The following is a 27875-nucleotide window of genomic DNA, read 5'->3' as shown; positions in this document are numbered from 1 at the left end:
ATACTTGCGACCTCCAAAGACTACGCCCTGGAGACATTAGAGGCAGAACACACCTTCAACATGGTGGGTTGGAAATGTACCTGGCTCGCCATGGAACAGATAGGATTTTGGCCCTCCTTCATAGGCTGTGTCAGACTCTTGTATGCTGAGCCAACAGCGAGGCTACGCATGGGGGATGGATTTCAGATGCGTTGATAATAGAGTGAGTCGCACGGCAGAGCTGCCTGTTAGCTCCCAGGAAATTGTTAAAGACCACCCCTTTTTAACCATGATTTTATTTACCCTCTTTTAATCTGATCCTTTCTGCATAATACTTGGTTGCCATAGCGCTGGGAGGCCCTTTTGGGTAGCCAGGCGATTAAGAAACCTCCAAAAATAGAATAGAATAAAATACATGCAAGGAATATAGAGTATTCGTGAGAATACTCTCAGGAATACAGGCCAACAGCTCTCACCGTGTAGCTGTTGGCCAGTAGACAGCAAGTGGCTATGACACAATGATGCATACAGTTAGGGCTCGCAAAACGCATTGTGTCGCTCTATGCAGATGACAAACTGATTTACTCAAAAAATCTTCTGCAATCAGTGCCACTCCTTGCTGAACTGTCGAGGATTGTGAAAGTCTCAGGACGAAAAACGAACTAGAGCAAATCCAATCTCTTCCCTCTGGATAGACTTGGTGGGCTTGCGGCTAGCTCCCTCTCCTATCAGGTAACTGCACTCGAAACTAAGAATTTTACATACTTGGGAATCCAGGTCACATTTGACACCACTGCTCACTTTACCCTCGACATGGAAAGAGTAGTTAGGGGGCATGAGCACTCTGTGGAATTCTGGAAGGCATTGCCTTTTCAACTAAGGGCAGAATATCATTAGCGAACATGATGTTCCTACCACAATGCCTATATGCATTGCAGAATTTTGTGTCTTATACCATTTCGGACGGTTTCAACATTTGGCTAGACTACTGTGCTCCGTGATCTGGGTAAGCAAATGCACCTGGGTCAAATTAGAAATGTTTAGACTTACATGGACTCTATGACCAGTTTCTATATTACTCAACAACATGTATGCAACATGCATGCAGTGCTCTGATGAAAGTGATAATTGGAAGAAGAATTTCAGATAGAACGCAATAAAAAATGTTTTTAAATCCTGTAATCGCAGAATTCAGCCCCTCCCCCTGCCCTCACTCTCGCGCTGAACACAGCCATTATTACGTCATTTTATTTATTTGTGTTTGCCTGCTGCGCTTCCAGCAACGGGTGCAACGCTAATCCACTGTTTAGGAGGGGCCATCTCTGGTTATGTTATGTTATGTTAATGGGCATTTGTTGAGCGCACTGTCACCATGAGTTTCCTGGCGCTGATAGAGCACTGAGACTGCACAAGAGGGATTTTATTGGGAGTGTGAGAAAAGCAGAGTTTTTAAAGATTTCCTAAATGATAAGAGGGAATATGAGGTCTTGAGTGAGAGTGGAAGAAAATTCCATAACTTGGGAGCCAGATGAGAGAAGCTGCGGCCACCTAATTTGATGAGTTTGAACCGGGGAATGACTAGAAGCTGAAGGTGAGTGGACCTCAAAGTACGGGAAGGGCAGTAGGGGATAACCAAGGACTTCAAGAAGACAGGAGAGGGACCAGTCAAGGCTTTGAAGACCAGGCAGCCAACCTTGAAGGCTATTCTTTCACTAACTGGTAGCCAATGTAGTTGATGTAATAAAGGTTTGGCCGACTGCCATCTGGGGATTTTAAATGCCAGTCTGGCAGCCTGGTTTTGGATGATCTGTAGCCTACACAGCAGGGATTTGGAGAGGCCAAGATACAAGGAATTAGAAAAATCCAGATGAGACATCACCAATGCTATTAGGACTTGTAGCAGAGCTTCAGGGCTCAAGCGGTGAGCAGCTTTCCGTATCCTGTGTAGCTGGAACATACAGGAAGATGTTACGGCGCTCACCTGGGCCTTGAGAGTGAGCTCAGAGTCAATAATGACACCGAGACTCTTTACACAGCCAGCAGGAGAAGGAGACGGACCAAGCTCAGATGGCCAGTACTGGGGGCCCCAGTGGGAAGCGCTTCTCCCAGGGAGGAGGAGCTCAGTTTTCCCAGGGTTGAGCTTTAATTGGTTTTGATTCATCCAATGCTGGATGTGTATCATGACCGCCTTAAAGTTGGTGACAGCGTCAGGGGAGGAAAGGGGAAAAATAATTTGTAAGTCGTCAGCGTAATTGAATACGGTGATGTCCCAACTACCCAGGGAGTGAATATGAGGCTGAAGATACAAATTAAAAAGGAGGGGGGACAGAGAAGAACCCTGGGGAACCCCGCAAGATGAAGGTGCACTGGTGGCGCTGAAGGGACCCAAGCTGACTGCTTGGAATCTACCCTCTAAGAAAGACTTAACCCAGGACAGGGCGAGCCCGCGGACTCCGGCGGACTCGACGCGGTGGAGTAAGATGTTGTGATCCACCGTGTCGAATGCCGCCGACAAATCCAATAGGACCAATGCCTGGGGGCGTCCTCTGTCGGCATTACATCTGAGGTTGTCCAACACGGCGAGGATCACAGCCTTGGTAGAATGGGCTGGTCTGAAGCCGGCCTGGTTCATTTCCAGGAAGTTGGACTCCTCGATGAATTGCGAGAGGCAAGTAGTCACATGTGCCTCCAAGATTTTAGACAGGTAAGGCAAGAGAGAGATGGGCCGATAGTTGGCGAGGACCGCTGGGTCCGCGCCAGGTTTTTTCAGCAAGGGCACCAGTACAGCCTCCTTGAAAGAACTAGGGACTGTGCCAGAATTAAGGGAAGTGTTGAGTAGGGGTAGAATGCAGTGCGGTAGAGTATGACAAATGTCACAAAACACAGAAGGAGGACAACAATCCTTGGGGGAGCCAGATTTCACCCGAGTAGCCAGCTTGGCTAGGGAGTCGGGATCAAGTGTGGGAAAACAAATCAGAGTGGAAGTGTTGATGGGAGGGACTACAGCTATAGCTGAGAAAGGGGAATGAGGGATGGAATTTTTAATTGCCAGGATCTTGTCAATAAAAAAGGTGTTCAAGGCATTACATGACTCTGCGGAGGGGGCAAATTCGGAAGTGTCCTGGTGTCCGATGTTAATTCACCGAGGACCTTGAAAATCTCTTTAGATTTGTTGGGGGCTGTTGATATTCTCTCAGAGAAAAAAAGCAGACTTAGTTGTGATAATGGCTTTTTTGTATGCCTTACGTGCAAGCACGTACGCCTCCCTATCTATACTAGAATAATTACTGGTGATAGCACAGTTGAGTTCGAGCAATTTACACTGCTCCTGCAGTCTGCAATAGAAGGACTACTGTCAGTATTTTACTTAAGTCACTCAGGGTGGCACAACCCTGTGCTTCAGCCCTGGGAAAAACTTTACCACCTATGCTCTGGGTGCTCATGAAACCATATACTACGGGCTTGTAAGGGGATAAAGTATTTGCCAATTTGGGATTACCAAATTCAACATAACAGACTTGGGAGAGAGCTTAGGCACGGTGGCAGCAGACTCAAGTCTATCAGAGTCATAACCATCAGCATTTGGAGGAAAAATTGGGCGGGTGACCATACAAAAGGGTCATTTCCTACAAGAACTCTATGGTTCTGTACAAATGTTATACTGTGAACTCACTTGTATTTGTACTATTGTATACTATTGTTGAACATCAATAAAAGAATTAATTAACAAATGAATATCTGGAAGATCAAATACGGGAGAACATATGCTGGGGCGTAGCTCCAGGGGTGGGGGTGTTTGGGGTTTACCCTCACTCCCCCTAATAAATGGATTGTGGAGTGTGTAGTTGGGTCCTGTGGCCTCGAGTCGGGATAGCGCTGTCTGTGGTTATGTTTCTATTCAAAATATCAGCCCTTAAAGCACAGACATGCACCTATGAAAAACTCTGCAGAGCTTGTATACATCCACCTTCTTCCCTCACTCACAAAACAGGCCTAGAATAAACAAAGGACTGGATGGCTCTTATGTGATGCAGAGAAGCCTTTCAAATTGTATTCTAATTTCATCCATTTTGCCGTTTCAATGGGAGTGATGGTTGGGAAATCTCTGTGCCACACCCTCCACATCTAACTGACTAAGCTTCGCCTCTGAACCTATGGTCTTATGATCCTTTGAGCCTGTGGCTGTGTTGCAGTTTTGCCCAGTGGTGTGTGCCCTTTAAAAAGAAATAGAAAAATAATTTGGTGGTAACTGATATGCACCCTTACAAAAGGAATGGGAATGTAAACGTTCTGACTGTATTGCTGCCTTTGAGAGGAGGGGCCAGATAGAAACTACTGCTTTACTGATACTATACTGTTTTGTTTCCGTCTACAGTAAAAGCTGCCGTTAGTCTAATATGCTGGGCTAACCAGGCTGCAGTTTCATATTGGAGTCCGTCCACCGCGTGGGTGTGCAATTTGAGGCTTCTGGGGATGCAGCACTGGCCTCTCTGGTCTAGACAGAAAATAACACAATAATTACAGAATCAAAGTTCATGTCTAGACTGGTATAATCAAACTGTACTAAAAACGGCTTCCCAGAGAACAAGGAAGCTATCTAGACAAGAAAATGACACAATAAAAGAAGAAATGGGTTCCACTTATGTAGATGTAGAAACATGGACTCAGAGTGATCTGAACAGGTTGCAGTTCCACCAATTCTCAGCATACCTTACTCTAAACACTGTAAACCTTCTTTCATGGCCAAGAACTTACCTTTCGTGGATCCTCGCCCAATGACCTTAAATAATATTTTTCATCCTTAAAAAGAAGTTAAAAGGAGAAATATAATAACTATACATAATGTAAAAAATGTCCTCACTGGCACAACAAAGAACACACTAAATATTGTTTATTACTACAGTTAGGTTATTTTAATAAGGGTTATGTTTGACAGGGCATCTACAGTATCAACTGTTTTGAAAGTGTAAACTAAAGAGAGAAATACCATTTAACTTCATGAGGTCAGAGCATTTAACTCGCATTATAAGCATAGGTCTGCAGTTAGACCAAGCAACAGAGGCATTGGCGAGACAAACAGCTGCAGTTTATAAATATGTATCTTCATGTGAGACAGTCAGGCGTGGATACAGCTTGCTTTTCAAGATACTGAACCTTGACAACATTGTCACCATTCTATTCGCTTTCATTGAAGGAGAGATAAGGGGGCTTGTGTGAGGCAGTTTAAGGGCAAAGGCAAAGAAAATTCAGAGCTGGTATGGTATGTTTACTACACTTAAGTAATTCGAATAGGGTTTCTAAACAAGATGTGTCCTTGGTTAAAAAAAGCAGTGTTTGCCTGTTCATCAGAGGGAAGGAAGAGCTAGAATGCATGTTTACTGCATGTTTGTATTAGGACGGATGTTAGTGGGTATTTTGTGTAGGGTAGAATGTGTTTCCTCTTCATAGAACACAGACACATACAGGTATTAATAATCAATGACTCAGCTCCATGGCATCTCTCTCTCCAATACCTGGCCCAGAAAAACCACAGACCCAGGGCTCCGTTGTCCCACTGTGAGCAGCAATACCAAACCCTCACAAAGCACTTATTCAAGTTTTGACAGAAAAAAAGACAACTATCTGGGCAGCCCTTACCTGTGAGATGAAGTATTCCTGATGAACCTGTTCAGAGGCCCGGCGCACAAATACATCAAACGGCAGAGTCCTACAAACAAACAGAGGTATACTCATATTAGTGAAACATAGGAATATCACGAATGAAAGGCAGAAAAGATGACCTCTGTGCACACAATCATCAGCACTTTTATTCCGACAATAGCGCCTCCAATTCAACGAAGCAATGCTTAGGAAGCCATCCCGGCAAAGATTTAGTGAACAAACTATGCCTCGCTTTTTTTTGAGGATACAGAAAAGGGGTTTTGCCCGAGACCGGCCAGGAAGGGTCCATATAACATGTATCAAAAACAAATCCTGGCCGGTATTTTTATTGGCTGTTTATTTAAACAGACGTAGACCATTAAATGAATTAATTAATCTGAGGTATTCCATTTACTTCTTTTTGTAATTTTAGACATTAGCAGGACATGTCAATGAAAGAGACAGACTACCTGTGACATTACATAAATTGAAACAATTCTCAACATAGACATAAAACAAACATTGTTAACAAAAAATAAAAATAAACATCTTCTACATCAACGAGTCATTTATAAACATTGCAGCCTTATGGTTGGTTTTTACAACACTATTACTTTGTGTATTTTAAGGGCTGTTGCCTGCTGGGGTACAGATTTTTGTATGTATCTATGAGGGCGAACAAACTTTACACAATTGGTTCCGCATAGAAAAATATTATTGACCTCCTAATAGCAGTAGCCTTTCAGCAAATAACGAGAAACTGGAAGGATTTCACTAAGCTCTCATATCAAGCATGGTGGTATGCGGTCTGTTACAACCACCGGCTAGACACTACATTTGTATATCCCTCACATTTGGCATCCAAGCGCTCTGATTTATGGGCTCCGGTCATTTTATTCATTGATGCTCATGCTAAATGCTCTACTACCCCTAGACCTCTGCAGCAAGAAATTACTAAACCTCCATGACTTCCTCTGTGTTAATTTATATTTCTATTTATACCTTCTTTTGTACAATATTGCTTATGTTATCATTATTTTTGACTTATTTGCATTTCTTATTTGTTATGTTTATTCTCTCTTTATTTTCTAAACCCACGTGTTACATTGTATATGAACCTACTGCCTTCATTGTTTTTACATTCTGCACATTGTTGTAATTCTTTTGTCCTAATAAACTTTTTCTGAACTTAAAAAAAAAGAAAAGTAACCCTCTTATCCTGTGTTTATACCCTTTGGACATCTCTTCTATTCAAACTTCACTATCTATCTATTCCACTTTACAGACAATTTCAAATTACTGAGCACCGCGGCATCTTCTTGGGGGTGTGGAGGGGGCATGATTTAACACTACAACAACCGGCTGTTCATCCCTATTTTCTGTCAAACCTCTCTTGATCCATACTTATACAGATTAAATCCTTAAAAGGAGACAAAATGCTGCAGATGAGGTCACCTGAAATAAACTGGATTCATTTCAGCAGTGAGTTTTAGAACAGGATCTGATGCTTGACATGTGTGTGTGGTCCTTCACTGTGGATAGTGGTGATCCAAGTGTCTTTGCTCTGCTCAGTTTTCTTCAGTCTGTGCATTTGTTGCCCCTTCAGTCGACCCTCCTGGGTCTTACTGTTGACTGTTTCTACACCATATGCCCTTTGTTTGAATAACATAGTAGCGGTTTGCTAGATATGCTATTTCTATATTTATATATGTGTTCAATTTCTACCTTCCTACCATGACCCACTGGCTTTCTTAAAACATTTACTAACATACATGTAAGATTTAACAGCTAGCACACCTGTTTGAATCACTGTAATAAAACAATTCTTCAGTCAAGAATACCTGAGAGTACGCTGTGGCATCCGTAGTCAAGTTGTACCTCTGTTACCATCTCTCAAAGCCCCTATCTTTGGTCACTAGAAACCAATCCACACGATATTGACCCCACAAAAAATCTAACCTTTCTGAATGTATCTGGTAACTTTTGCTGAAGGCAGCACAAGTTGAAGGGCTTTCTAGGGTGTCCTCAAAAGTGTGATTTTCCATCCACTGGACATATTTGGCTTCAAATTTCTCAGTAACAGTTGCACTAAGGATCACCAGGTTTGCCAGGCAGTTAGAGCATATTTGGTGCATGGCAATCACTTACCCCAAAAAATTGATAGCTGGTCATGTTTCTGAGGAAAAAAAACTTTAAGGACAGTGTACTGGGGTATAAGAGTGTTGGACAGCCGCGGCCCGTGGAGGGAGTTACGGTGGGCAGGGAGGCGGGGAGGGGGAGGGGTAGGGTGGAGGGTGCTAAAAACCGGCATATGGATAATTGCAGGTAAGTACACAATTTAATTAATAAAACGACATTCGTAGCGTGCACTGCATGGCAAAATGCGATGCTGTGCGCGCTACGAATTTTGTTTTATTAATTAAATTGTGTACTTACCTGCAATTATCCATATGCCGGTTTTTAGAACCTTCCACCCTACCCCTCCCCCTCCCCGCGCCACCGTAACTCCCTCCACGGGCCGCGCCTGGTGTTGGACATGGATATCCTGAACAGTCACTAAATCGTTACAATGTTCAGTTGCACCTGGTTCCTGACTGGCTGAAGCTGAGAAAAAATAATCTTTATCACAATCTTTTTGGCAGAGGCGCCAGGGAACAACACTAGAAATAAAATGTCTCTGCCTCTGGTTTCCACAGCAAGGATCCGGAGTTCAACTCGACCACTAAACATGAATAGAATCCATGGACCAATTCTAGACTAGACATCGGCAAAAACCTAACTATAATGCCCCTTTAACCTTTGGGGGGATATATATATATATATATATATATATATATATATATATATATATATATATATATATATATATATATATATATATACATACATACATACATACATACATACATACATACATACATACATACATACATACATATATATATATATATATATATATATATATCCAACCACGCAGGAATCCATTTGAAATGAGGCCTCAGAGAGATGAAAAGTGACATGCAACAGCGCTTTTCATTTCCTCAAAGAACATTACACCACTGAAAAAGGGATTTCTATTCCCGAAACGTGTCTGGCGTTTGAAGTTTGTGTGGTATGGGTCCTGTTTTGTCATCTGCCGGCATGCTGTCATTAAATTGCTGAGAAACCTTTCATCTCTCTGAGGCCTCATTTCAAATGGATTCCTGCGTGGTTGGATTTGTAAAACGGCTGTTCTCGGGTCGTGAAAAAAGGCCCATCGCAGGTTAAGGCGGATCCTGCAAGTGCCGATCCGGCGCTTGTGCATCAGGAAGAGAGAAGGGCTGGCGCCTATGCAGGGTAGTGCCAGCTCACTCATAATGTCAGCACCAAAGCGGGGCAATTGACAGCGGATGCCTGCCTCCACCCACTTAGGATTGAACTATGTTTAATATTGAAAGAGATCAGCGCGCCCACTGGGAAGGACATGTGGCGCACTACAACATCCAGGAAGTCGTAGTTTCGGCCACACCCACAAGGGCAGGTGTTGAGAATAAAGAGTGCGCCATGCAACAGCGCTTTTCATTTCCTCAAAGAACATTATGCCACTGAAGAAGAGATTTCTATTCCCGAAACGCGTCTGAAGTTTGAAGTTTGTGTGGTATGGGTCCTGTTTTGTCATCTGCCGGCATGCTGTCATTAAATTGCTGAGAAACTTTTCATCTCTCTGAGGCCTCATTTCAAATGGATTCCTGCGTGGTTCCATCCGTGGTTCGTTCCATCCATCCATCCATCCATCCACATTCATCCATCCGCATTCTTGTCAATGGGGTCCATCTTTATAAAATTGCAATTCTTCTAAAGTCCAAAGATTGATAGCTGGTAATTGGTTTCAAATATTTCATTTTCATAGCCCCAGACACATGTTTTATTCTGCATGGCCTCTTCGGTGGAGCACAGCAGGTACTGAGTGCCAAACTTGTTTGAAGCATACCGTTTAAACAACAGTGTCTTCTTAACTGTCCAACAAACAACATGGTACTGCAAGGGTCATTCCCCTCTGATGAGAGTCATTCGCCCCAGAACAATTTTATGCAAAACATCCTCCATGTGGCACACTCAAAACAGGACTGGCATTCGGCAATAGCCTTCAGCAGTGATATTCAAAAGAAACTAGACGCAGTAGCCTGTCTAGAGCATAAAAATCATATATAGAATGTCAGGCTTACCTCTTAGATATGACAGATTGATTAAGGAATCCAATCAAAAGAATACATTGAATTAGCTCGAATTAGATATTTTTAAAGCACCGATAGACGGTGCTCTTGGAAAGTAATAGATATATTCTGTATGCGAGCATTTGTTCATGCTCTATTTAAAATAATGTAGATACAATTAATGTTTCAATATACTCAAGAGATGTGCAAGGGAAAAACTGCAACAAAAAATTACTGTTTTTGTTCGAATACCTGTATATATTTGACTGTTTGTGCGTGTATGCCAATAACAGAAAAAAGTAAGATACTGTTAATAGCCATTGTTTGTCAAATTGTCATGGGTATGCTAAATCAACTTTACGATCTATTGTATTTTTTTATAATATTTGTATTTGTTTTGTGACAATTAGACAGGTACATAGCATTGCTTCGGGTGTTGCAAATTATCTTCTCTGCTGCTTGCGCTTGAGTCACTATTTGTTAACCCTTCAAACCCTGTATTTTGGATATGCATCTCTCTGCAGTTTCCTGCCTTGAGTACTTGATTGAATACTAGAGGTCTGTGCAATACTGTTTGGTGTAATTTATGGGTTTTAACTAAGAGTGTGCTTTAACCTTGAACACTTTAACATAACACTGAAGGACTGTGCACGACCGTTAGTCACTAATTGTTGAACCTTCATACCCTGTGTATTGGCTATGAGATTCTCTGTGATTGTGTTTTTTTTAAACTTGAGCACTTTATTGCAACACTCTAGAGTACTATGCAATGCTGTCTGGTGCAGTTTGTCAGAGGGGTGCTGTGACTAAGTGTCGGGTGTCAGAAGTAACAATAGAGCTCTACAGCATTTTACTCTGCAAGTACTATTTTTTGAAAAGTTAGAGGTCTAGCAAGGTCTGTTGAATATCAATCAATCATCAATCATGGACATTTATATAGCGCACTACTTACCCGGAGGGTCTCAAGGCGCTTGGGGGGGGGGGGGGGTGCTGCTACTGCTCGAACAGCCAGGTCTTGAGCTTCTTCCTGAAGGAGAGGTGGTCTTGGGTCAGGCGCAGGTCGGTCGGGAGGGAGTTCCAGGTCTTGGCGGCCAGGTGGGAGAAGGACCTTCCTCCTGTTGTCGATCTTCGGATGCGGGGGACGGCGGCGAGGGCGTGACTGGCTGATCGGAGGTGGCGTTTGGGAGCGTAGAAGTTGATGCGGTTGTTGAGGTAGCTCGGGCCTTGGTCGTGTAGGGCTTTGTGTGCGTGGGTGAGGAGACGGAAGGTGATTCTCTTGTTGACGGGGAGCCAGTGCAGGTCTCTCAGATGTCCGGAGATGTGGCTGCGTCGGGGGATGTCGAGGATGAGTCTGGCTGAGGCGTTCTGGATCCGCTGGAGTCTCTTCTGGAGCTTGGCGGTGGTTCCGGCGTAGAGGGCGTTGCCGTAGTCCAGTCGGCTGGTGACGAGGGCCTGGGTGACCGTCTTCCTGGTCTCGGTGGGGATCCACCGGAAGATCTTTCGTAGCATGCGCAGGATGTTGAAGCATGACGAGGAGACGGCGTTGACTTGTCTGGTCATGGAGAGGGAGGAGTCCAGGATGAAGCCCAGGTTGCGTGCGTGGTCTGTCGGTGTGGGTGCGGTGCCCAGGGCGGGGGGCCACCAGGAGTCGTCCCAGGCGGAGGGCGAGGAGCCCAGGATGAGGACTTCCGTCTTGTCTGAGTTCAGTTTCAGGCGGCTGGTCGTCATCCATTCGGCTACATCTTTCATCCCTTCGTGAAGGTTGGCTCTGGAAGCGGCGGGGTCGTTGGTCAGTGAGAGGATCAGCTGGGTGTCATCGGCGTAGGAGATGATGTTCAGGTTGTGTTGGCGTGCGATGGGCGCGAGGGGGCTCATGTAGACGTTGAAGAGGGTGGGGCTCAGCGAGGATCCTTGAGGGACGCCGCAGATGACTTCGGTGGCCTCTGACTTGTACGGTGGTAGGCGGACTCTCTGTGTTCTTCCGTCGAGGAAGGAGACGATCCATTCCAGTGCCTTTTCCTGAATTCCGACGTTGCTGAGGCGCTGCACTAGGGTGCGGTGGCAGACAGTGTCGAATGCCGCGGAGAGGTCTAGGAGGATGAGGGCCGCTGTTTCTCCGTTGTCCATCAGGGCTCGGATGTCATCGGTGGCAGCGATCAGAGCGGTCTCGGTGCTGTGGTTGGCTCGGAAGCCAGACTGTGAGGGGTCGAGGGATCCATTCGTCTCGAGGAAGGCGGCCAGCTGTTTGTTGACGGTCTTCTCGATGACTTTGGCTGGAAACGGGAGGAGCGAGATGGGGCGGTAGTTCTTGAGTTCGGTGGGGTCCGCTGTTGGTTTCTTAAGTAGAGCGCTGAGTTCGGCGTGCTTCCAGCTCTCCGGGAAGGTGGCGGTGTCGAAGGAGGTGTTGATGATGTCCCGCAGGTGGGGTGCGATGACAGCGTCGGCCTTGTTGAAGACGTGGTGAGGGCACGGGTCGGTCGGAGATCCGGAGTGGATGGAGTTCATCATGCGGACGGTGTCATCGGTGCTGATCGGAGTCCAGGCGCGGAGGGTGGTGGTGGGTGGCGTTGCTGCGGTCTTTGTGTGCGATGGTTGACTACTGAAGCTGTTGTGTATGTCTGCGATCTTGTTGTGGAAGTAGGAGGCGAGGGAGTTGCAGAGGTCTTGCGATGGGGTGATGTCGTTGTTACCGGCGTTGGGGTTGGAGAGCTCTTTCACGATGTTGAAGAGTTCCTTGCAGTTGTGTGCGTTGGTGTCCAGTCGGTCCTTGAATGCAGTTTTCTTGGTGGCGCGGATCAGTTGGTGGTGCTTCCGGGTGGCAAGCTTGAGGGTGGTCATGTTGCCCGCGGTAGGTTCCCTTCTCCAGACTTTCTCGAGGGCTCGGCAGTTCTTCTTGGAGCTCTTGAGTTCGTCGGTGAACCATGGGGCTTTCTTGCTGCCGGGTCTGCTGGGCGGGGTCCTCAGAGGGGCGAGTTCGTCCGCGCAGTTGCTGATCCACTTTGTGAGGTTGTCGGCGGCCTGGCTGGGGTTCGCTGAGCTGGCGGGAGGGTGCTGACTCAGGGAGGCGGTGAGCTGGTCGGCTGTGATCTTGTTCCAGCTTCTTCGGGCAGCCTGTTGCTGGTGGTGGTGGGTCGTCGTTCTTCTGAAGGTGAAGTGGACGCAGCTGTGGTCCGTCCAGTGGAGTCCTGTGGCGTGGCTGAAGGCGATGTCTTTGCTGGATGAGAAGACGGCGTCGAGTGTGTGTCCGGCGAGGTGGGTGGGGGTGGTCACCAGTTGCTTGAGTCCCAGGTTTGCGAGGTTTTCCAGCACGGTGGTCGTGTTGCGGTCGTCGTTGTTCTCCAGGTGGAAGTTGAGGTCCCCGAGGAGGATGTAGTCGGCTGAGGGGAGGGCGAGCGGGCTGATGAAGTCGGGGCACTACATAAGCTGGATGACCTAGCGCAACCCATGTATTTCTTCTATTTACTTTGCTGCTAAAGCACAAGTGCAATATATTGAATTATTAGTTGTGAATGATACGAGTCCTTTACTAGTAATGGGTCAGCAGTTGTCTTCTTATTACTGGGAGCCAAGTAACCCATTCTAGCACCTAAATCTCTCAGGGTAGTGAAGCAGAGAAGTTCAATGCCATTCTGGGGAGGCGGTATAGACTAATAATGCCAATTAGCTGGCATGCGACAACAAAGGAAAATTACTTTTATTACACACATACTAGTGAATACTAAGCATCAAACTACAAATGTATTCAACAGGTAGACGGAAATACCTTTGCTGGCACTCTCATATCACATTATACCCCTAGTGGATCCTGAACCCCATGGTCACAATACTCCAATTTCTACCAAATGCAACATGAAAATACAAAGGGGTGTCATTTTTTAAATAAGGCAGGCCTACTAGCTGTGTAACCACGTTATTGGAATCAGTCACATATCCTATTAAAACCTTGTAATACTGTTAAAATCAATACCCACTGTGTAATATTAATTGTCAATAGCATGCATTATAGTGATACACGTTCATTGTTCAATACCAGTGTTATCAATAAAGCATTTGATTTTAAATACGTGGATGCCTGATATTTCCTTTATAATCTACAGGCTACAAAATGCACCCATAAGACCAACCACAAGGGGCCCATGCACTTCAGAGACTGAGAGCGGTACCTGCAAACACAACAATGATGGACAGAATGTGGATTAATGTCACACATTCACCCCAGTCCAAAGATCTGGGCCCAAATCCATCGTTTTTCCACTCCACACCACCCTGGGTTAGACAATGGCGATATGCAAATCAGCGCTGACCCTGTGCCCCATGGGAACAGTCCAGTCCGAACTACAAAAGCCATGTCCTTCCCAGAACGGAAACAAGCATCCGAGGACCGGCCCGGTTTCGAGGTAACACCTCTCATCAGCCCGGCTAGCTTGATTTCAGTGGTGTGGAGTGCCTGGGACTCACGTCTGAGCATCCCCAGTACACTTAGAGCGGTACCTGCAAACACAACAATGATGGACAGAATGTGGATCAATGTCACACATTCACCCCAGTCCAAAGATCTGGGCCCAAATCCATCGTTTTTCCACTCCACACCACCCTGGGTTAGACAATGGCGATATGCAAATCAACGCTGACCCTGTGCCCCATGGGAACAGTCCAGTCCGAACTACAAAAGCCATGTCCTTCCCAGAACGGAAACAAGCATCCGAGGACCGGCCCGGTTTCGAGGTGACACCTCTCATCAGCCCGGCTAGCTTGATTTCAGTGGTGTGGAGTGCCTGGGACTCACGTCTGAGCATCCCCAGTACACTTAGAGCGGTACCTGCAAACACAACAATGACGGACAGAATGTGGATCAATGTCACACATTCACCCCAGTCCAAAGATCTGGGCCCAAATCCATCGTTTTTCCACTCCACACCACCCTGGGTTAGACAATGGCGATATGCAAATCAGCGCTGACCCTGTGCCCCATGGGAACAGTCCAGTCCGAACTACAAAAGCCATGTCCTTCCCAGAACGGAAACAAGCATCCGAGGACCGGCCCGGTTTCGAGGTAACACCTCTCATCAGCCCGGCTAGCTTGATTTCAGTGGTGTGGAGTGCCTGGGACTCACGTCTGAGCATCCCCAGTACACTTAGAGCGGTACCTGCAAACACAACAATGATGGACAGAATGTGGATCAATGTCACACATTCACCCCAGTCCAAAGATCTGGGCCCAAATCCATCGTTTTTCCACTCCACACCACCCTGGGTTAGACAATGGCGATATGCAAATCAGCGCTGACCCTGTGCCCCATGGGAACAGTCCAGTCCGAACTACAAAAGCCATGTCCTTCCCAGAACGGAAACAAGCATCCGAGGACCGGCCCGGTTTCGAGGTAACACCTCTCATCAGCCCGGCTAGCTTGATTCCAGTGGTGTGGAGTGCCTGGGACTCACGTCTGAGCATCCCCAGTACACTTAGAGCGGTACCTGCAAACACAACAATGATGGACAGAATGTGGATCAATGTCACACATTCACTCCAGTCCAAAGATCTGGGCCCAAATCCATCGTTTTTCCACTCCACACCACCCTGGGTTAGACAATGGCGATATGCAAATCAGCGCTGACCCTGTGCCCCATGGGAACAGTCCAGTCCGAACTACAAAAGCCATGTCCTTCCCAGAACGGAAACAAGCATCCGAGGACCGGCCCGGTTTCGAGGTAAAAGCTCCAGCTCTGGGAGTACTTAAAGTGGTATACTTCTCTGTAGGAGATTTAGAGTGGTACATCCCAGACACATTTCCGGGGGTGTGGGCTGCATATCATGGAAGCAGGGGATCAGGAAACATGTAGGTTAGGCTGTGTGGTGCACTATAGGACAGTGCTCCATCCTTTCATGCATATTTTATTAGTGGCTTCCCAAAGAGGGAAGCTGTGACCCTTTTACTGTTTTTCTTTGTTTTTCTTGGGTGTTTTTTGTGCTCCGGTCCCGGGGTAAACACATCCTTATTATTTTGTTTAGGGCTGCACTGACCCCCAGGACCCTGCCAACCCCAAGGGTATTTCTCATAATTACAGCAGAATTCCAGGCGCTCACTTTCTTCTTTTTGCATTAACCAGTCAATCTTTAAAGAAACATAACTCTGGCCTTGTTGGGATACATTTCCTACTTCTGTGGTCGTTTTGCTCCTAGCTGCCAGGCCTAGTAATGAGGAGCATTTTCATTAGAGCTTCTGGACTCTAAAGGGGCACATTTAGCAGGGAGCTGGATTTTCTAGCTCCCTGCACCAGCCTTCTCCTTTGCCTGGCTCCTGGTGCTCCTCTCCTGCTGGTGAGGGAATCTTGGGACACTCCGTTGCAACATGCTAACAGAACAACCTCCTGCCCGCACTGCCCAAGCACGAGGGCCTCACAACTGTATTGCAGAGCACCTGTGGTGAGGTAGGAGTTTCCAGGTTGTTTCTACAGAGAACCTAAGGGAACCAACCAAGGTCCTTCAGCAGGGCCTTCCGCCCAACAGACACTCAGGAGGTATAAGGGGGCCTGAGCCACAGGCCTGGAGAGAGGCATCCTAGTCCCGGGGTTCAGCTGGAGTCAAAGTTCATCTTTGCAGAGATCAGGTGGCTTCTCCTTCCAGCGTTGCGAAGACACATAGGCCCGTGCACAAATACTTCTATTTTACATGCTCTCGTTTAAAGTCGATATTTTTTTAAGCAATGGCCTTTAACACACATTTGCTTGCACATCCGTGTGCGATAATGTTGTCCGAAAATGGTTTGCTTACACTTGCACCTCTTTGTAGCATCATTATCGGGCCTTAGAAAATGCTGTGCAAGGACTTGGTAGACTACGCAAAATGTTGTTTGTTGTTGTCTGTTCGGCTACAGATCTGGGTGGGTAGACTCAACAATGACAGCCAGACCAGAACTCCAGAACAGAAAGAATGGGTTCCGTTTTTTTTATATATATTGTACCCGGCCTTTGTTTAGGCAGAGGAGCATTTTGATGGGTTGTCGAGGTCGCTCCATGACTGAGTTCTAGACCAGCTGAATGTCATCACTATCTGGAGTAGGACAGCGGCCTATTCTACTCCAATACTGGCTCCCAGATGACACACACTCGCAGGTAAATGGGGACCACTCTAAAGTACTGTAACAGACCTGCACACCCTATGCTTTTTAACAGGAGTCTTCAAACTGCCGCCCGCGGGCACACCATGGCCCGCTGCACAATTTTATCTGGCCCGCTGAGTCAACCTGGCTGCGAGATTTTATCTGGCTTGCAGAGGCTCCATGGCAGTAATACGCCGCTGGTCTCCTCCTCGGCTTCATACTGATTGATTACTTTAAAGCATTATTCTATACCATAAGAACATCGCTAATAGCTGGATGCTTTACCAGTTTTAGTCATAGGACAAATATGGAAAAATAGAAAACTGCTGAGAATAATACATTTTTTGTTTGTCCTTTAACTCAATATTGAATATAGAATTAAAGACAAGCAAAAAATGTAATATTCTAGGCAATTTTCTATTGTTCCATTTTTAGGACTCGCCTAGCAACGCAGCGCATGCGCTGTGACCTTGGCGAGATCTATTGTTGCTTTTTGGGCGGAAGGGAGACAGGAGATGTGCACGCGCAGCTAGACAGGCGATGTGCACGTGTACAGCTCCCGTTGTTTCAGCATAACGTGCGCATGGCGCGCTTTCACTTTCCTAGTGCACGCGCTCGGACAGGCAATGTGCACGTGTAAGGTCCCGTCGTTTTAGCATAACAGGAGATGTGCACGCTTGTGGCTTTCGACGTTAGCACAACTCATGCTCGCTCGCTCCCGCTCTCCCTGTCTCCATCAGGCCACTTTTGCGCTTTGAACACCGTTGTCTTAAACCAAATCTAGGTCTTAAACCAAGGAGGTCGGGGCAACAGCTCACACAGGCACGGGGAGCCCCCTCGCTCAACAGGGTTGCGGGTGTCGTCAGGTCATGGCTGGGGGGGAGGGGCAGGCCCCTTTACAACTCCGGGACCACGGCACACTCCAGCAGCGGCTCACCACGATGGTCACGAGTCAGGCCGCACACACACTCTGGATCTGGGTCCCTGGAGCACCACTTCGCTGCAGTCCACTGCAGCCCCAGTGATCTCAAAACGCAGCCCAGGGTACGCAGTGATCGGGACACGCTGTGTAACATGCGCACCAACGTGTCTCCGAGGAAGCTGAATTGCCGTAAGAAGCCCTTCAATCCCCTTGCACGCTAGAGTAACTGCTGCACGGTAGAGTAACTGCTTTCTTTTGCACACTGTTCAATTGTTTAATTAATTGTCCTGTTACGCTACGCTTGGTGCACGGGCGGCTAATCTTACTCTGCAATCGTAACTTCGGCTTCCTCCTGTTCATTTTTCTTTTGCACACTGTTTAATTGTTTAATTAATTGTCCTGTTACGCTACGCTTGGTGCACGCGCGGCTAATCTTACTCTGCAATCGTAACTTCGGCTTCCTCCTGTTCATTTTCGTTGTGCTGTATGTGACATGGAGAAGTGTGGCTCAATGGTTAGAGCGGCAGACCCTGATGCAGAGGTCTAGTCCGGGACCAGGGTTCAATTCCCCTTTTCGGCGGGTCGTGGGCTCAAAATTCCACGGACCTGATAATTCTCATCTCGGTGCCTATTCCAATCATGGAGTCCCACTCTGCAACTCTGGGCAATAGCTTGCTTAATCTCCACAACGCTAAGGATGCCCGGCCTCCACCTTGGGGGTGCCCAGGAGTGGACACCTCACAGGGAAAGCCAGGATGGGTTCCACAGCGGTATTCGTACAACTTGCGGGTGAGTAGTGCGCTATACAAGTATCAATTTACATTTACATTTACATGCGCACCACCATCCCACCATGCACCCACCCTTAATCCCTTCTTCCCTTTTGCTACTCAGCACCCTCCCCTCCCCCCACCCCCATAATAGCACATAGGGAGTGTTTAATTTTCGTTACACCACAGCAGTGTAGAGCGAGCTGTTTCAATTTATATTTAAAGAGCCTCACATCGAGTCTCTCTTCCAGAGCCCCTCCCTTCCACCCCTCACAACATTCACACACTATACATTAATCAAGGTAAATTTTTGCTTCTATTTGCTCAGCCCGTGTTTTAGTAATGATTGCTCTTGCTCTTTTTTAACACTATTTTTGTTCTTGTTTTATTTTCAGCACGCCATGCACGCTTTCAGTTTTGTTTTCCTTTAACAATAGCAGCGGATGCCGCCACTCCACTAGGTTTTTTAAGTTTGAAGAGCGAGTAAGAGAAATGGGTTGAACGTTATAGTGGGAGCTATGGCGTGTGGGAACTGGTGTAATGGTCAGGGCTTCTTTGGTTCCACTAGCGGGTCACATCACAACCCTGCACAACAACTATAGTGTGTTAGAAAAGTCTACACTGCATTGCAGGTCTTCGATCACACTCATGACTTCAGTGTACACATCGGGTGAGCGGTGCACAGAAGCGTGCACAGAACCTGCTCACACCTGCACTGTTGTATATGAAGATAAGAGGGATGTATTATCGCCTCTTATATCGTGATGAAAAAGCCTGGCAAGCGCCTTCTCTGCTGTAATCTCGCTCTTCCCCTATCTCTCTCTCTCTCCTTTACATTTTTCCTCCCCTGTCGTTCCCCTGTAAAGACCAATCATTTCGCCGCATCTCTCTTCCTGCTCTGATGGCTGAAACGGAGCTCAGAAGCTCTCCATTCTCAGTTTTGGTCCTTGATTAATCTCAGCCACTTATAACTCCTCTAGGCCTTACTACAGTCCATCCGTTTATTGGTTACCGTGCCTTTACAAACTGGGAAAAAAATAAACAAATCAACCCCGGTCCCTCTCGAATAGGAAGAGTCAAGTCCGAACTGCCAGGCTCGTCCCTTCTCACCGGTTTTGCTTAGTTGTTGGGCCTTACCAATGAGGTCCAGCGTGAGCATTAGGCACTCTGAGCTAAGTGACCCATATCTGGCTTTACCCGTCGGACTTAGGACGTTTCACCTAAAAAACAGATGGGTAGAAATACTTGAATTAAGCTAAGCCACATTTCAGTACATCATTCCAGTACTCAATGCTGATAGTATTCTTAATATATCAAATGTAAAACAACCTCCTCTTCTGCTTTCCAGCACGTTTATGGGGTATAGAATTCTCTAAGGCACATATAGGGTATCTGTGTAAACATGAAACTACATTAAAAAAACTGTAACCTTTGGGATTCTAATAAACCTGTTCTCAAGCCGTAGATCTAACCTTTGTTTAGGAGTACTAATCCACAACTAATCCTTTGTTAGTTCTGAAGTAGCGTACTGCTCGCCTAAAAGAGCTTAGACACCTTATCAGGAGTAGCAAACACTTCATAAAAGTACAAAGTGCGTGTTTAAGCACTAATTGTAGCCTTTCAAAACACATAAAGAAAATGCATTGCCATTTACAATGCCAATAGCTCAAACTCTGGCAAATGCGAGACCTATTGCTTTGCAAATGCTTGTTTATTGTTGGAAAGATAGCAGAAATGGCCATAAGACAGACCGATTAAAAAGATGCCTCGCTGTGTTTTTTTCTACTGCAGGAAACAGAGGAGGAAAACAGAAGAAGGACAGAGGAAAGTACTGTGGCCGGGGAAGAACGCCAGTCAAGCTGCAGAACCGGGCTCGAGAGGGGCATGCGCCATGTTGGTTGAACCTGTGGGAGCAAAGGGGCAATCTATTTCTAGAAACTGAACAGTAGAGCGGTAATTCCCTTTTAAACTACTGCTGATATTATAGTCCTCTGCCCTGTCTTGTATTGGGTCCAGCTGCTTCGGAAAACTTTACTAGGTCCAAAATCGCGCCGAAGTACCGTCTAGAAACTAGGTCCAAACCTGTTTGGTGACAGAGATACGTTTTTAAAGTCAGTAAATGCAGAGAGCCAGCACGAATGAAGGAAAGAGAAATGCAAATAAGGAACAAACAAAGGAAAGTTAAAAGGAAGCAGGATAGCACACAGGCACAGAAAAAGAATAGGAGAAAGGAAAGATGGATGGATGAAAAGTGTTAAAGTAAAGGAGAAGGAAGTTAAAAAATTATGTATGGTAGATGGGTAGGAGGAAAATCAAAAAAGAAAAGGGAAATAAGGAAAGTATAAAAGTAGAATTAAATAACAGACAGAGGAAATCAAAAATGGATGAACGGGTGAAGAGAAAGGAAGATGAATGAATGAATGGAAGGAAGGATAATCAAAAGAAAGATGGAAAGAATGGGCAAAGGAAGGACAGGAAGAAGGTAAGAAGAAAGGAAGGGACAAAAGGGAATGAGAGAACGGCAGGAAGAATGGGTACAAGGAGTAAATATGGAAAATAAGGAAGAAAAGGAAGAAAAGTAAACAGGAACATAAAGAAGGGCAGCAAGCTAGAGCTAGAGAGAAGCACAAATTATGAGACTGAGCACAAAGAAAGAATGATGGAAAGAATGAATGAGCGGAGAATGGAAAAGAAGGACAAAATAAAAATAGATAATAGGAAAGACAGAAGGAAAGAAAAGGGTAAGAATGAAAAAATAAGAACGCGTAAATATGCAATTTTTTTAACCTGTGATATTTGTAAAATATACTATGCGGCCCTTGTACTGAAAAGTTTTGAGACCCCTGCTTTATAAGGTAAGCAGCGCTAGGTAGGAGTACAATTATATGGATTCATATAATCAACGCAAATGCACAATGGTTGTATTGTTCATCTTTTTATCATTTTTATAAGGCTGGTCACAATGTTCTGTTTCCTTTTATTAATCATTGCAGCACACACATTTTACCCAAGAGTCCGCTCAAAAAATCTCTGAAATGCCGATTCGTATACCTCTTATGTCTCCCTTTGGGCATGCCTGAGTTAACAATGAATGGGTATATCTGTTTCCACGATTTTCTTGAGGAATCAGGGTTGTCATATTCTGAGGTTGCAGACACCATCCAGTAACTTGTAGAGTTTAGAGGTCCAGATAATGTCCACATAGTTTTGATGTTTATGTTACACAAATGCACTGTCTCACTGAAACAGTAGGAACCATATGACGCAATCTGTGCATCCTTTCCACTGTTGTGGACTGCTGTGCCCAGGACCTTCTCAACTGTCTCTTCCTGATGCATGGGTTTTCAAGTGGGGGAAGGGTTTGGGGGCTAGGCACCCCTGGCCAATCCATCGATACAACATCATCCCCCCACCCAAACCCTCCTGCCCAGCATTCTGGAGCAATATGAATTGTTGATTTTAGGTTTACTCTGACGGCCACAGCTACGCCACTAGCTGCCACCACTGCCTGACCCCTTCCAATCAAAACTTCAAAGGCGAGCCCCTCCCGAATTGTCTCCAGATGTCTGTTCCTCCTCTTCTGTTCTAGGGGCCTGGACTTGGCTGTACCAGCGAGGTACAGTGGGATATGTTAATTATCAGATGTAGAGTTCCCCTATGCCTCTTTCCTCTCACAAAACTGGTTCAATCACTGATAATTTTGAGTGGGGAGGCCTTTGTAAGAGTAATTAACTTGGCTCAGTAGAGTGGGAGCGGGGGGGGGATGCGGGGGGGTACGTAAACAAATGCCTTGAATCTGTTTATGAGCTAAGCCAGAGAAATATGGCAAATCCTGAAATCCCACAAGTTGTGAATGTAGTGTGTTGGGAACTGTAAATGTAAACTCGATGTTTTATCCCAATTTGAAACCTTACTGGGCTCTCTAGGCCTAAGTGGAGCAAAACTGTACCTTAGGGCAGATTTGTCCAGAAGTATAATACAGTGGACACACCACAGATTTTCCAGTAAGCATTACAGAAACACACTATGAATGCCCACTCATATTAAAAGGCCTACCCCAGGGCAGTACCAATCCCTGGAGCGGTGTGGTGCAGCGGCCAGGGCAGCTGACTTCAGAGCACAGGGTTCACGGTTTGATTCCCAGCTCCGGCGGCAGCTCAGCTCAACACCACGCACCTCTGGGCAATAGTTCACTTATTTTCCACAACGGCCCCCAGTGCCTTGAGACCCGTAAGGGTGAGTAGTTTGCGCTTTACAAAATACGGATTTAGAGAGTCTCTTTTTTGTGACAGGCTACTTCTGTACAGAAACCAGGCTGAGCACAACGGTAGTCTCACACGTGTGCGCACCTTTTCACATGTGACGCTTATACTAGCTGCACAGCAGAATCCTTATCTTTAAAGGCAGATGCTGGGGTAAACATGCTCAGTGCAATCACTGTGAATTTACCCTGAGATTCATTCACAGTAAAAAGTCCAAAAACCCTATGGCCCTTTGTGAAAACCTTCAGCCCCTTTATATGGCTATTCATTTCTCTATGAGTATATTTTTTCATCTTCAGCATTTTATTGGAATTCTAGAGGACTTTGCAATACTGTTTGATGCAATTTTTGTGTTTAAACTTTGAGTTTTTAACCTTAAGCTCTTAAATGGAATATAGAAGAATTATGTACTAGCGTTTGCTGCAATCTGTCATTCAGAAGGAGGAGCTTTAACTAAGTACTCTGTAAGAAATGCTGGAAAGCATGAAAGCAGAACCTTAGAATAAATAATTTTCATAGAAATCCAAAACGAAACAAAAGATTAATAAAATGTACCGTAATTATGTCCATAGTTGCAGATATAGCATCCGTCATGAGGGCAGTAAAGGGGGTGAAAGTGCAATCTTGGCAAGGAGGTATAAAAAATAAAAAATGATGAGCAATATGTTTGAATTGATCACAACCACTCACAATTATTCTAGGCTGAATTCCAGTTCATTGTTTTTAGCTCGGGGTGAAAGAGCGCTCAACTGTATGTAAATCAGCCATGATCCTGGTCCAATAGGAACAGTCTTACCTGACTTGCCTGGCTACATCCCCTCTGAACCATAAGGTGCAAGCATAAGAGGGAAAATGATACCAGAAAACCAAACTGGCCTCCATTTCTAAATGCTTTGTATGTCTCCGGGTGTTAAGAAGAATAATATTGGAATGTTGGAACCCAGAGACTACCGCATGCAACACTCCAGATCATTTGTGAGAGCATCCTCTAAACGGTTTATGATTTTTTGAAAGAATGTATTCGGTCCAGTGAGCAGTACATATTTTTCTGAGAATGTACAAAATATTTCCATCATGGGGCCAAGCTACTTCGAGCCAGCACTGAGGCTAGTGACAATAGTGTTTAAAATTAGTCGTTTTATTATCAGAATGATTGATCGATGTTCAATGGCATTTTAGGTCCGTACTAGAAAGATTTCACCAAATTAGAATCAATCACACGCTATTCAATAAACGGAAAAGGTGACTATAGTACCTGTACATGAAGTTCTTGTGGAGGAAGTCCATCTGTGGCGATGTGGAGACATGGATTTTAACTTCTCTGCTGCCACCTGCATTGCTGATGTAATCCACTGTCCATTTCGTGGTGCACGCCCCTAGACAGATTCCTTTCAGCACAACAGGTTTTCTCTGCAAGGTAAACAAAGATAGAATGCCTAATTTGCATGGATATAATGCCAAACCACTATTTACAGTTCCTACACTACCAACATTGAAAAGCTGGCATCAACTGTGTCCAGCGTAAGCTTTTATTATAGAAACAAATCACAAAGGACTCTTATGCTGCCTTTACTCCCCAGCTGTAAGGCAGTGGTAACAGATGCGTTTGGAAGTAAATATAAACCAAACCTACACAAGCTGTTGATGGGTGTGTATTGCAAAAGACAAAAGACTGAAAGCTTGATGATAAGGTGGTGGTTTCATCTGCAAGGGACACACAGTTGTATCTCCCAGAAGCTCTACCTCCACTTTTCCTACACAGAGATCTTCATCTGGGAGTATGTCATCCACATGTCGAAACTTTAGCTGATGTTGTAAAGGTTGACAATATTGGCACATGATGCTTCATTATGTGAATGAGCTGTTATGGGTATTTCTGTATAACTAAACGCCATTGGGGCATTCAGGCCCTTTTTGAGAGTGGATTTTGGTACAACTGTGTGGATATGGTAATGCAGTGTTATAACGTAACATCCAGTTCGTTAGACATTCCAGTTCCTGGTGTGTTATATCACAAGTTCACTCATCCATCTAGATGTGCTAAAGGCTAGTATAAGGTCCAGGTCTCAAAGGTGCTTGTCCACCAGTGACCCCTAAGTAAGCCGATGCCATCATTTATGAGTGGAAATTTACATTGCTGAATTTGCACCCTGTGCATGGATTTACTCATTCCAGAATATCCACCTTTTCTCTGTGGGTAAATCTACTCACATGTGCCATTAGTGTTGCAGGGCTGTGGGTATTCACAAGCTACTGGCAGGAATTTCCACAGTGGATACAGGTTTAGATTTACTCTTGTTAACTAACCCTACTTCTGTCAACCCCTTGTGGCCCTCATGTCTTGGTGTCCCCCCAATACCCAAGGACAATATAAAAAGCCTTGGGGTTTGGCTGGACAAAACCCTTTCTTTTAACACACAGGCCACAAAACTCGCGGCTACTTGCTTTGGCCTCCTAAGGATGTTGAAGAAAGTTCTTCCTCTTCTGCCGGTGGAGGCAAAGCAGGTGGCCATTCAGGGTCTCATTCAGTCCCGCTTGGACTCTAACAACGTCCTCTATCTTGGCGCCCCGGATTATACACTGCGCAAGCTTCAGATTGTGCAAAACTGTGCGGCTCGCACCGTGCTCCAGTTTCCGCGCAGGCTGTCAGCCAAACCTGGTCTGATCAGTCTGCACTGGCTTCCAGTACGACAAAGAATCGCCTTTAAAGCGATGTGCATATTCCATCAAGCTTTCTGGGACACGGGACCGGCTATTGTTCGGGACCTAGCAACACAGTATCGACCCAGCAGAACTCTTCGTTCTAGCCAGGCATGTATGGCTATAGTCCCCAGAATAAAAAAGGCAAGAGCTGGCGGCAGGATGTTCACTTACAACGCCGCCAAGCTGTGGAATTCACTCCCGTTTCAACTCAGGTCCAATTCAAACCTCTCCACCTTTCGGAAACAGCTGAAGACCTTTTTGTTCAATGCTCCATTTTAACTCTTTTTTCTTCTTTTTAAGCAACTTCATAACTGGTTGTTAGCGCTTGGACGCCCCAGGGCAACAACCGCGCTTTATAAGTTGACATTTCATTTCATTTCATTTCATTCAAGTGCGGAAGTAAGTCTGTATCCAGGGTAGGAAAGGGTAAGAGAACACTCCAAAAACTTGTAGGCGCTTGTAGGGGACAAATCAAAAGTAAAAAAAAGTTGTTTGACATTTTCACATATCAGCACTCCTGGGAATCTGCTGGAATCTCATAGAATTTTTTTAAACTTCCACAGGCATAATCCTATGGGGGACATTTCTGACTTTTCAGCCCTTTTGCTAACCCACCACAAATATTTTAGGCTAGCCATAAACGTTCATGTCTTCACCAAAGCACTGTGTATTGTTCCTCAGTCTGCCATTTACAACGCATCTGGATGCATAATGTTGTAGTTCCATTCATTACAAAAGTTACCATATGTTCCCATTGTTGGCCCTGTTCGTGACCTATGGAAATACAATGCATCCAAAAGCATATTGTTGCAGTGGCATTCCGAAAGTGGCCTTATGTATACATTGTCACCCCGCTGTCAGAGACAGCTAAAGTAGGTAGCTCAAATGTGATTGTTGTGCAGGTTCTAGCTTACCTTTTCCACTTCAAAGCCTTCTGAGATGGCGTGTTTCATTCCACGTCCCCAACAGGGTAGCTGTCAGAAATGAACAAGGGGCTCAGAGACCTGGGGCTGTCCAGTGGACACAACAGAAAGAGATTTGTGAGACACCTCCCTTTAAGATTGTTGCAGGTTGGCTTAAGAAGCTTAGGGCGTCGCAACTAGTAAGACGGAGAAGGTCAATGCAGTGGTGTCGCTTTAGGCAGAGGTGCTATTTAAACTTTGATAGGACATCGGGAAGGTGCCTGGCAACTTTTTGTATTGCACTGGCTCATTTGCTTGCTGTATCAGTTCAATCACCATTGTTCTGTCCCTCACCTTTGTTGTTCTGTTCCCTTGTTCGGTTCCTTGACCATTTCGGCTTGTTATCTCACTTGCTCTTGCCATCAACCTTGCTTTTGTCAACCTTTCTACTGGCTTCCTAGGACTTTGGCTTAGGTACACACAGACCCACCAATATAAAGCAGGTAACTTTGATGTTGAGTACTGCCAGAGTTTATTGCATTTACTGATGTCTGTGAACAGTACTAAATATTTTTGGGTTTTATCTGTATGTAGTGTAAGCTTAACCTGCTTGAGAACGCTAGTCTGTGGGAATTCTGTGGCAAGCATTCTGAAGTGTGAGAGAACGCACCTCACCAGACCAACAAATTCTGGCAAACACTCTCATTTCCCCACTCCCTCTAGTATTTAGTCCTGCTCTTAGTATATCACATTGCAGTAGCAGAACCACGTTCTGGGAGCAGGGTGGGCTGCCATCAGACTCTGTTGTACAGTATCTATGAATCCTGAAAATTGCCACATTATCCAAATAGTCGTCAAAGCAATCATTCCATTTCAAATAGCACGGTTTCTGCCCCCCTAGATGTATGGCTGTAAAAAAACGAGCGAAAACACAGACCTCAACCATAACTACCTGACTTTATCTAATCAGACCACCAACCTAGCTGTATGTTTCTGCCCAGTTGATAAAGCTGTATTTATTGACCTTCTAGAAAGGTGGCTGCAGTCTTCGAATTAGGTTATTAGGTCTTGCCTGAGCCAGCGCGCAAGCGCTGCTCTGCGAGGCATTAAGTAAGGACTTTTGAGCTTTGAACACACGCTTGTGCTTTTTTTTCTTAGCCCGCAATTGGCCTGTGCATGTGTCTTTTTTTTTTTAAAACATAGCACGCAATTGGTGCAAGGTGGGTGATTGTCCCGCCTTATTTGTTTGATGGCTTAGGGTCCTCTGGCGCAAGCTTCAATCCCACCTGTCTCCAATTATCGAGTTGGAAAACAGATGGTGCTCGCTTTACTTTTTGTTTTCCTTAACCTCATGGTGCCTCGGAGGGGGTGGTTTCTCTGCCGCTTCAGTGTGTCTATCACCGC

General features: G+C 45.5%; 1 protein-coding gene across 1 annotated transcript in view; it reads right to left on the bottom strand.

Annotated features, from left to right (window-relative positions):
* TYW5 (tRNA-yW synthesizing protein 5) overlaps nucleotides 1–27875 on the bottom strand; it is a 108790-nt gene that overhangs the window by 55601 nt on the left and 25314 nt on the right. The window contains exons 4-6 of the mRNA XM_078681916.1: nucleotides 24122–24276; nucleotides 5617–5686; nucleotides 4735–4779 (exon numbers count right to left, since the gene is read on the bottom strand). Coding sequence (XP_078538042.1) covers nucleotides 4735–4779; nucleotides 5617–5686; nucleotides 24122–24276 — 270 coding nt within the window. The remainder of the gene's footprint in view (nucleotides 1–4734; nucleotides 4780–5616; nucleotides 5687–24121; nucleotides 24277–27875) is intronic.

The sequence above is a fragment of the Lissotriton helveticus genome, chromosome 3_1 (assembly GCF_964261635.1).
Source record: "Lissotriton helveticus chromosome 3_1, aLisHel1.1, whole genome shotgun sequence".
In the NCBI taxonomy this organism is placed as follows: Eukaryota; Metazoa; Chordata; class Amphibia; order Caudata; family Salamandridae; genus Lissotriton; species Lissotriton helveticus.
This window is presented reverse-complemented; position numbering and strand designations above follow the sequence as displayed.